Source organism: Poromitra crassiceps (genome assembly GCF_964638095.1).
Source record: "Poromitra crassiceps genome assembly, chromosome: 30".
NCBI lineage: Eukaryota > Metazoa > Chordata > Actinopteri > Beryciformes > Melamphaidae > Poromitra > Poromitra crassiceps.
This window is the reverse complement of record NC_139652.1, coordinates 1,199,331-1,210,252: the sequence shown is the minus strand read 5'-3', so window position 1 is coordinate 1,210,252 and position 10,922 is coordinate 1,199,331. Positions and strand designations below refer to the sequence as shown.

At 43.8% G+C, this 10,922-nt stretch overlaps 2 protein-coding genes across 3 annotated transcripts; one reads left to right on the top strand and one right to left on the bottom strand.

Moving 5' to 3' along the window:
- On the top strand, positions 1 to 1,811 carry LOC310800572 (uncharacterized protein). Its single transcript, XM_083663188.1, has 2 exons — positions 1 to 381; positions 1,177 to 1,811. The coding sequence occupies exons 1-2, from the start codon at positions 72 to 74 to the stop codon at positions 1,494 to 1,496; spliced, it is 630 nt and encodes a 209-aa protein (XP_083519314.1). The 5' UTR covers positions 1 to 71; the 3' UTR covers positions 1,497 to 1,811.
- Positions 1,812 to 5,009: 3,198 nt separating this feature from the next.
- On the bottom strand, positions 5,010 to 10,689 carry LOC310800567 (sorting nexin-20-like). 2 transcript variants are annotated; one of them, XM_083663184.1, is made up of 4 exons: positions 10,554 to 10,689; positions 8,977 to 9,044; positions 7,397 to 7,527; positions 5,010 to 6,071 (listed from the first exon to the last, which is right to left on the bottom strand). In XM_083663184.1, the coding sequence occupies exons 2-4, from the start codon at positions 9,029 to 9,031 to the stop codon at positions 5,400 to 5,402; spliced, it is 858 nt and encodes a 285-aa protein (XP_083519310.1). In that variant the 5' UTR covers positions 9,032 to 9,044; positions 10,554 to 10,689; the 3' UTR covers positions 5,010 to 5,399. The 2 variants fall into 2 exon arrangements, with proteins under 2 accessions (XP_083519310.1, XP_083519309.1); XM_083663183.1 differs by having other exon boundaries at positions 8,977 to 9,047; positions 10,554 to 10,675.
- Positions 10,690 to 10,922: the final 233 nt, after the last annotated feature.

Here is a 10,922-nt window from a genome sequence, read left to right as displayed (position 1 = left end):
CACAGCTTCTGAAAGCTCGCCCAGCGTTTGTGGAAAGAATATCACTGCCAACTCTCCAGCTTCTCCTCGATATGCTTTTACATGATAATATCTTGACTAATTTCGAGATAGCTGCTGTAATTGAAGAAAACCCTACCAAAGCAAACAAGGCACGCCAGCTCATAGACACAGTGATCCTGAAAGGAGATAATGCCAGCTGGCACATGATCAAGCACCTGAGGGAGGTCGACCCCGCACTACACGCCATGCTGGGTCTGGACGGTCTGGACGGTCTGGCCACTCTGGACGGTCTGGACGGTCTGGCCACTCTGGACACTCTGGACGCTGGACAGACACCTGCAGCTCAGATGGAGGGAGATGGAGAGTCTCTGACAAATCTGCGTTAGTGACACAAGGCCAGAGATTCCTGTGCTCCTCATTCAGTGTCCCCCCCCCCCCCCCCTACCCCATTCCCCTCTCCCCTCTCTCCCTATTCTCATCCCCTTTTGGTAATCTGTTTTTTTACTCTCTAAAAGTAACCAGGGAGGGAGTGGCCGTGCTGCACATGCAGAGAGAAGCAGTGAAAATAAATGTCTAACTACACTCCTTGTAGCCCATAGTTATACTATAACTACAGTCCTTGTACCCCGTATAGGCTACCGACGTATTTCGGTCGGTGCCTGTAAAAGTACCGAGTTCGGTACCCATCCCTGTTGCGCATAGTAGTGAAAATTATGATTACAAAGTTACACAAATATAATTTTAATAGCAATAGTGACTATAAACATATTACAAATGAGAAATTTGTAATAACAGAAGATGAAGCAAGCAGAAAAAAATATCAAATGATAAATTATAAAGTGCAAAGTAAAAGCCTTTAAGTTTAAAGTGTCACATAGTGACTGGGTGGGGGGTAAGATAATGTCTGTGTGCAATAATGTCCATGTAAATGTCCATGTAGACTAAATGTCGAGTAAAGTAATTAAATTATGTATAATGGGCGGGGGGGGGGGGGGGTATAATACCATTCTTAGTGCGCATTCACACATTGAGTCAGACAATACGTTTTATCACATTTGTTCAATGCTTTATTCAGCTGTGCTGACACTCAGGCTAGGTTTGGTCTGTCGTGCATATGATCTGGTATGATGTAATCAGAGTAATCTAATTTGTATCCCACTTCTCTTTCTCTTTCAGCTGCACGGCTTCTGAAAGCTCGCCCAGCGTTTGTGGAAAGAATATCACTGCCAACTCTCCAGCTTCTCCTCGATATGCTGTTCTGCGATCGAGTCTTGACTAACCTCGAGAATGTTGCAATCATTGAGGAAAACGCTGCCACAGCAAACAAGGCACGCCGGCTCATAGACACAGTGAGGCTGAAAGGAGATAATGCCAGTTGGCACATGATCAAGCGCCTGCAGGAGGTCGACCCCATACTACACGCCATGCTGGGTCTGGACGGTCTGGACGCTGAACAGCCACCTGCAGCTCAGATGGAGGGAGATGGACTGCTTTAGTGACACAAGGCCACAGATTCCTGCGCTCCTCATTCAGTGTGTGGGACTCATATAATATTTAGGCATAAGTTTGGACACCCCCCACCCCACCAAGTTCAATGTTATAGTTCTCACTTGGAAGGTCTGTGGAAAACAGTTAAAATGCATGCAGGCACACGGGGCCTGCATTTTTTGGAGAGGTCCTGAGAAGATGTGTAAACGGGGCTGGGCAGTTGAGTTAGAGAGAGCGGCCGTGCTGCATGTGCAGAGAGAAGCAGTGAAAATAAATGTCTGTAAAGAACGCCGCTGACCTGAGAAATAAATGTTCAAACTATATCCACGCCTGGACATCACTTTATCCAATTGTGTTACATGCCACAGTATTTTTGTGAATGAGATTCACTTTGTCCTTGATGCCCTGATGAAGACTATATCATGTGTCGAAACGCGTAGGCGTGAAGCCACTTAATTAAAGGCTTTTTAAAAATTCTGCAAACAGTGTGCCTTGGTAGTTTTTTCGTTCTGATTCTTCACCAAGTTGAATTTACTATTAAGTCAACCATCTTTGTTTCTACTTATTTCCCTTGGATCCAATGAGCACCTGTTTTTAACATCTGCAGTCGTGAAGCAGCACTCCTTAGCCAATTTATTGGCATTTCTGCTCTCTAACACAATATCCAATGTATTGGAGGTGCCTGTATAATGAAAACAATAGCCTAAATAACAAAAGTTAGAAATTCAGGCTCTTCACTTCAATTCAGTTCTCAAATTATGTTCAGAGTAAAGCCTCTTCCCAAACAAATCAATAAAATATCTATCTCAAAAAGAAAATTAACCAAACAGGTCAACTTTGTGCACACAGGATACTTGGGATACATTCGTTGGGTTAAGTTAGTTAAGTACAACATATAAGTGCATGGGAAGTTGAGCATCACTGCTGTATAGTGTGTAAAGTCCGCTATTGTTCTCAGTTGCATCAGCTGAATAGTGTGTCATAGCCTACTGTACTGAGACTGTGTGGTTAGGTTACGCAACAGAGCGGAAGAGGACAGCAGCAGTCTGCCTAAATCTACGTACACCGGTACCCTGGAGCTGGGAGCTGTAATGTGATTTTTTTCTCTCCCTGTCAGGAGCATTTTACACTGTAATATGTCTTTTTACTTTGTATGGCCTGTAGCACTCTATGCCTTAGCATTGAGTGACGATTTCTCTTCACGCTTTAGAATACAGCCCGCAAATAAGCATGTAGTTCTAGTATAACTACGGGGTACAAGGAGTGCAGTTATACTAACTACACTCCTTGTACCCCGTAGTTATACTATAACTACACTCCTTGTACCCCGTTGTACTAACTACACTCCTTGTACCCCATAGTTATACTATAACTACAGTCCTTGTACCCCGTACTTATACTACAACTACATGCTTATTTGCGGGCTGTATTCTAAAGCATTACCTTTTCTTCTTCTTCTGTACCTTGTTTAAAAAGGGGGACATTTTTTATTGAGGGGGGGACGTATGTAAGCTATTTTTATGAAGGTTTTCTTTTGATGTCCGGAAACGTAAGTGAGTGTGGTGCTTTTTTTGTCTAATAGTAAACTAAGGTCAAAAATTAATTGTGTAAAGGACAAATAATATGAAAATGAATAAACATGAATATGAAAAAAGGCACATTTTAAATGTCTTTAAATAGCATTTTGCAAATCATCAGCATTCATTGATCAGTCTTTAATTTGTCCATTTAATGATCAGTTTTTATTAAATGGCTCATATGCATTTGATTAGTAGGCCTATAGGTTTATCAAATGTCTAATTTAAAAGCATTTTTCCTCGAACCAGAATTCTGGAAGGTGGAAGGCGAATACGGGGGATCAACCGAGCAGCATTTTGGTAAACAAACCATTCGGCGGAAATGGCAATGGAACCCTTTGGAGCCTGAGCTTTGGGAGGCTTGAGTGTCTGACTCTGACCCTGTTTACATTTTAACAAGGCTAGGTCCAAAGTTGAAACCTAGCATAGGGCCAGCGCGGAAAAGCGTTGACGAGCCTGTTCGCTGTAGCAGGCAGCATCATTGTTAATGGGAAGGGCTGTTAGTGCCAAAAGTATGAAGGATACTTGTCAAACATATTTCATTGCAGGATGATTTTGTTTGTTGGTGTACACCTTAAAATCAAATAGCCTACGTGTTTTAAGATATTTTTTACCCCAAAAATAAATAGGCTATTTACCCCTGTTTAGCCCAATGTTTTTGTGTCTTTTAATCAATCACCTAAACGCTATATTATATTAGGCCATATCACATTATATTATCATATATTCTATTAATTGTATTATATTATATAATTTGATATCTTATAATCTATATCATCTATATATAGATAGATTCATAGATAGCCTATATACAATTGGATCTGATCAGTGTTGTAGCTATTACTGATGTAAAATGTTATTTTAGGGGTAAAAAATAAAATGAAATATTGAATACTAGAAAATCAGGCCCTCACAAACACAACAAAGAAAACATCATCATGCAATCAAATCTGTTTGAAAAGTCTGTAGGTGATTGATGTAGTTATCTATTAGAAAACATTCACTTTAGTAAACGTAACCCCCCCACCCCCCAGACTCCCGACTGCTTGTCTTTCATCGGTGGTGCAAGGCACTCTGGGTATTAGTGTAGTTTTGGAAATGTTGGCCTGAAAAACATTAGCCGGAGGCATTGACGGTGTCGCCACTTGCCTAGTCTGTCCAAAATGACGGATTAGCTGTGTGTTGGGGTGGGTTGAACCTGTTGAATGTCAGTTCTTTGCAAGTTCTTCGGCAACAGCTGAGGAGGCACGTTGCACTGGATGCGAGGCGGTGTTGGATCATAGTTACGTGCCTGGATTATTTTGGACGAGAAAACCAAAGACCAGAGAGACGAGCTCACGAGCCTCAACTCCTCCTCACGGCTTTTTTTTTCTTTCACTGCTGCTCGGCAGCAAGGTGCAATGACTGATGGGAAATCAGCGACACGTGTCAACTTCCGCCCAAGTGAAGTAGCATTGTTTCTTCTTCCCTACACCGTGCACAGTTCCCTTTGAACCGAACATTATGGCTCCCTGCCTTTTGGAATCTTGGTTGACATGGCCGAATACCCTGTGCAGTCCACTTTGTTGGGAACTACCTGCTGAACGGAATGCAGCCCAGTGACTTGCTTGTAGCCTACAGTACATACAGTGCAGGCCCTGATTGGTCCTACATACATACAGTGCAGGCCCTGATTGGTCCTACATACATACAGTGCAGGCCCTGATTGGTCCTACATACATACAGTGCAGGCCCTGATTGCTCCTACATACATACAGTGCAGGCCCTGATTGGTCCGTGCACTTTGTCATTTCTGGAAATGACTGTGGGCGAGCTGGAGGCCAGACTGATCCGCAGAACGAAACAGAACGAGTTCACGTGATCAGTCTGGTTTTAATGAAACAGAGCGTTTGTTCACATCAGTCTGGTTTTAATGAAACAGAACCTTTGTTCACGTGATCAGTCTGGTTTTAGCAGGCTAGTTGATTACATGTGACATGTGACAAATGCAGATTGATTGATTGTGCTGCTCAGCAGCTGGTGGTTGGTGCAGCATGAAGAAAGTGGTCAGTATGATCAATTCACACATGCATGAAGTAGACTGATCATTACCTACCGATTCACTCATATCGGATCTCCCAGTCTGTTCTCTAGTAACTCATATAGGCTACTATATAAGTAGTCCTCCATTAGGGAAGTAGCCATACTTGCTATGGATTAATAGGTCATTCCTCAGATTCCCTGCACTTCCTGGTTCCTATGTGTAAAAGTCAATGCATTTTTTTTTATTGGAATGTATTCATCCCACAGAATAACAGCACAGTTCACTGCAGGTGTTTCCACACTGTCGTGTCCTCAGATGAACTTCTGCACCACCAGCTCCTTCAGAGAGCGGAAAGACACCAGTCCTCTCTCAGCATCCCTCACCAGAGTCAGCTCCTCCTGCAGCTGAGCCACGGGACGTCCCAGCTGGTACCCCAGATCCACCAGCAGCTCCAGCAGGGGTGCTCTGTAGTTCTTGAGGCCGTAGCGCCTCACTACGGGCATGGCCTTATGTGCGGCAGCGAACGCCTGCTCCGCTTGGTCCAGGTCGCGGTGGCAGACGGCCAGGGCGCACAGCGTGGGCACAGGCAGCATGGGGCTCTGCCACGGGGCTAGCTTCTCCTGGATCTCCAGGACAGTCTGGAGGAGCTCCAGGGCTGGCATGAACTGTCCTGCTCGCAGCAAGCCGTGCGCCCGCCGCTGCTCCTGCTCGGTGAAGAATTCCGGGAAGTGGTGCGAATATCGGACACAGCGGATGGCGTACAGTTTAGCCAGGTAGTCCTGTAGCGCCAAGCGACGCTCCGAGATGCATTCCGGGCGGAAGTTTCCCATCAGGAGTTTACAGGGGAGCGCCACCTCCTCTAGCTCCTCGCTGAATTCCTCCAGCAGCTGATGGTGGAAGTGGGAGAAGTCGCTGTAGCGGCGTTCCACAGACACGCGCCTGGATTCGAAGCTGCCGGAGCGGATCACCCCAACCTGGTACACCTGGGAAACACATGGAAGAATACGCAGTTAGCCGAGTAGGCTACACTGAATATTAAGCAGCATGGACCAACAGTCTATTTATCTTAAAGGGACAGTTCCCCAAAAATACATATTTTCCGTCTTACCTGTAGTGCTATTTATCAATCTAGCTCATTTTGGTATGAATTGCAGAATTTTGGCTGTAGAGATGTCTGAACTACTGTATACTGTATACACGCTAGCTGCTAGCAGGAACTATTTTCTTTTGACTGAACTACAACCTCTAGCTGCTAGAACTATGCTTGCTACAGTAGCTTCTAGCTGCCAGCTGCCAGCTACCAGCTAGCTATCAGTTGTAGCATTTGGGTCAAAGGAAAATAGTTCCTACATGAAACTGTTGAGTCTGTGGATTATCTTGAGTAGGCTAACCGGATCATGATATTGCTGTTGAGTTTTTCAAATGTGTTTTTTTTTTACACTTTGAGTACCACAAGCCGAGTGCCATCCAGTTCCAAAACTCGGCAACTCACACCAAAATGATCTAATTGGATACAGCACTGCAGGTAAGAGGAAGAATATGTATTTTTATTTTTTGGGGTGAACTGTCCCTTTAAGGGCCAGGGTTTGGGAGTCTACACATAGTGAAACTGTATTAAGTGGGTAAAAGCCTCCACCAGAGTTCCTATGTCTTGTTACAGGATGACATGTTGTTATGTCACCAGAGTTCCTATGTCTTGTTACAGGATGACATGTTGTTATGTCACCAGAGTTCCTATGTCTTGTTACAGGATGACATGTTGTTATGTCACTAGAGTTCCTATGTCTTGTTACAGGATGACATGTTGTTATGTCACCAGAGTTCCTATGTCTTGTTACAGGATGACATGTTGTTATGTCACCAGAGTTCCTATGTCTTGTTACAGGATGACATGTTGTTATGTCACCAGAGTTCCTATGTCTTGTTACAGGATGACATGTTGTTATGTCACCAGAGTTCCTATGTGTTGTTACAGGATGACATGTTGTTATGTCACCAGAGTTCCTATGTCTTGTTACAGGATGACATGTTGTTATGTCACCAGAGTTCCTATGTCTTGTTACAGGATGACATGTTGTTATGTCACCAGAGTTCCTATGTCTTGTTACAGGATGACATGTTGTTATGTCACCAGAGTTCCTATGTGTTGTTACAGGATGACATGTTGTTATGTCACCAGAGTTCCTATGTCTTGTTACAGGATGACATGTTGTTATGTCACCAGAGTTCCTATGTCTTGTTACAGGATGACATGTTGTTATGTCACCAGAGTTCCTATGTCTTGTTACAGGATGACATGTTATCTCACCACATATTTAGACAGGCTTTCCTCAATGATCCGTGCTGATGGGATCTCAAACAGCAGCCTGATCGGCCGCGATCCCTGCTTCCCCACCCGCAGGTTCTGCTGAAGCTCCTTCGTGGTCAAACAAGAAGCACCTTCTCTCACACACACACACACACACACACACACACACACACACACACACACACACACACACACACACACACACACACACACACACACACACACACACACACACACACACACACACACACACACACACACACACACACACAATGAGTGCCTACATTAATGCATACACAAAGGATAACACCAGACAGGATGATGACAATGGCAGGTTGATATATACAGTTATACTGTAATACAAGATAACGGTCAGTATCCACTTCATGGGTACAAAAAGAAGCGCCTCTGTAACGGCGTTGTGTAGGTGGTACTTGTAGCAACCCATGTTAAGGGCTTGTCCAGGAGTGGGATACGAACCGCCGACCTTCGGCTTGGGAGTCCGACATGTTAACCGCAACGCCAAGAGAGCTAGTTCCCTTGGCGGAGCTGATTAACATGCCTTTATACCTGGGGAGTGAGTTTAACCAATCCACTCGCTACCACTCGGGACTCACGAGGAATCTGCGCTGATTCACCTCGGTTACACCTCCTCCATATTGAGCGGCGACCAATAATAGCAGATATTGAACAATATCTCGCTAACTGACTGCTTGGCCGTTCTCTTAGAGAGACCAGCCATCTGAAGGCCTCTCACAACCAGCTTATATGGACATGACCTAGGTTACCAAATATGAAAACTAGAAGTCTACACCTGTAGCCCAGCTGTGAAATGGTCTGCTCCAGCTGTTGATATTTCAGCATCTTGGTTAGAAAGGCTTCCTCCAGGCTGTGGTAGAAGGTACAGCCAACCTCTAGAACACGTCTCTACGATTTTCATTGACAATATGATCTCTAGATAATGACAATATGATGAGTTTATAGCCATAACCTTGAGTTTTATCAACAAGTGCCGTTTATGTTTTTTCATCATTTTGCACTGGCCCGTACCCTAAACACATTAAAATTTTGGAATAAAATCCTCCTTATATACACTTTAAAACGAGCAACTCATTATTGATGGGTCACCAACAGTACTTTTTTTTTTACTTTTACATGTAGGTTTCCAAAATGGTAGCCTAATTTTGACTTTTACTTGAGTCATCTTTTTATGCGAGTACTTTTACTTGAGTATAAAATCATATTTAACTCGGACAAAAATGAATGTTAGTTCACTGCCTATTTAACGCCTATTTAACTCAGTCTGTACATTTCATGTAAATTCAATGTAAATTCATATTATTGTCCACGGAACACTTCACCACTCATGCACATATTGTATATATTGACTCGATTTGATTGCACTTGCAACTTTGTGATTGTCTTTAGTTATCTTCCTACTTCTTATCTCTGTATATTGATGTGACCGCTACGCTGCATACAGACACTAAGACGCATTCCTCGTATGTAACTTGCATACTGTGACAATAAAAGTGATTCTGATTCTAATTCTGCTATAGATTTTCAGCACTCATACTCACCACTGGTTGTCTCCACCTCTGTTGGGTGTTCAGTGTCCCGCTCTGCTTCCGCCATTATGCCCGGATGGCTGCTGGACAACACAGGAAGTCATTATCAGGTAAGTAAAGGTAAAGGTAAAGGTAAAGTCCCACTATGTGTGAAATTTGTTCTCCGCATTTGACCCATCCCCTGGGGGAGCGGTGAGGCAAATGGGTCCCATTTTGATAGTCTTTGGTATGACTCGGCCGGGGATCGAACTCACGACCTCCCAGTCTCAGGGCGGACACTCAGACCACAAGGCCACTGAGCTGGAGGGGTTAGGCGGAGGGTGCCCGAGGCTGCCCCTTTTGCTCCTTGATGTCAAAGTGCCCTTTTTGTCCACGGACAATATTACTGTCTTTCGGAGGCTGTAGCGCCGTAGCGGCTCATTTGTTAAGCTAGAGGGAAGATCCTGATATCATATGAAACTAGAAGACCTACTGCAGCCATTGGTGTCAACCTGGGCATGATAGCTTGTCGGCAAGGGGGGGGATACATAATGCTCCAAAGTTAAGCAACATTTTGGCAAGGAAAAAACAGGCAAGGCCCCATGTTCAAAGGGGTCCCTTGACCTCTCACCTCAAGATATCTGAATGAGAATGGGTTCTCTGGGTACCCATGAGTCTCCCCTTTACGGACATGCCCACACTATGCTATTCCCATGCCTTTTGTTGTTACAAAAACCATGCAGGTTTTTTTTGCATGCAGTATAAATGTGTTATTTTTGCCTATTCTATTTGAATATTTAATATTATTACTGGTGTTTCTAAACAATCTTGCAATGGCATAAATTGGGTATGACTGGAAAGCTGAGAATCTTCTTGATTCAATTAGCATAACTCCTGCGATGATGTTTGTCCCCAGAGTAGCCATTTCACTGTATGAAATGACCTATTGTGACCTCTAGGATAATCACAGCCTTGTGAAACTTCACAACCTCAACCTGGAGCATTCATATGTTTCGTATGACATGGGGATGACCATTATATTTCCATCATAATGTTGTAAGCCCTTATATACCTCTAAAAACAAACACCCAACCAAAACACAATGATTATTACAGATTTATGACAAGAAAACCTTCACACACATTTCTGAGCTGCACCGCAAATTAACCTTCAGGTTCCCAGCTTTCAGATGGTGTGTACCACTTATATGTGGCATCTACTGTTGACCTGCTATCTCCCCCTACAATGGCCAGTCCCCCTAACTAAGGCCATGTTCAGACTAGGAGGCCAAATCTGATTTGTGAACTTTAGTGACCTATTAATGATTCTATCCAGATTGCTTTTATGAGTCTGGACGCTCCAAGTCTGATTTGTGTCACTTGTCCCAAACCGCATATGGAGGTCTGGACACACAGATCCGACTTGAACACTTGCCCAAATCAGATTTGTGGCAGTGCGGATACACTCCCAAATCAGATTTGGGAAACCAATCAAGATAATGATGATTAATGACTTCAGCAGCAAATCGGATTTGCCTGTAATGTGAACATGGCCTATGACAAACATTGGTGTCTGGTAGGTAGAGACAAACACCCTTTCCCCTTTCTTACCTCCCAGTTTCTGTCTCTTAACTTGACTCCTGTAGGTTACAATGCGGGCTACCGGTCCAGAAGAGCGGAGACTGCCTCGGTCTGTCCTGAAAACACACACAGGGACGTTTAGTGTGCTGTTGTGTGTGTGCTAATGGAAGAGCCAGTACAGATGGGGAAGTTACATTACTGATCAATTCATACCAGCATGCAAGACTGAAGTAAGAGGAAGGCAAAAAAGGGTGTAAAGGGAAGTGAAACTTGAGAGGTGGTGTGTGTGTGTGTGTGTGTGTGTGTGTGTGTGTTCAAGTTCAAGTTCATTTATTGTAATGTGCAACAAGTGCCAACTTACAGAGAGAAGAATAAAAAAAGATAAGAGACACATACAGA

Bases quoted from the DNA above. Each gene is read 5' to 3' on its own strand.
- LOC310800572 (XM_083663188.1), top strand. From the start codon at position 72: ATGCTTTTACATGATAATATCTTGACTAATTTCGAGATAGCTGCTGTA. The intron at 382-1,176 runs GTTAGTGACACA...TTTCTCTTTCAG, and splicing joins AGAGTCTCTGACAAATCTGC to CTGCACGGCTTCTGAAAGCT.
- LOC310800567 (XM_083663184.1), bottom strand. From the start codon at position 9,031: ATGGCGGAAGCAGAGCGGGACACTGAACACCCAACAGAGGTGGAGACA. The intron at 7,528-8,976 runs GTGAGTATGAGT...GTGTGAGAGAAG, and splicing joins AGAGGTGGAGACAACCAGTG to GTGCTTCTTGTTTGACCACG. The intron at 6,072-7,396 runs GTGAGATAACAT...TGTGTTTCCCAG, and splicing joins AAAGCCTGTCTAAATATGTG to GTGTACCAGGTTGGGGTGAT.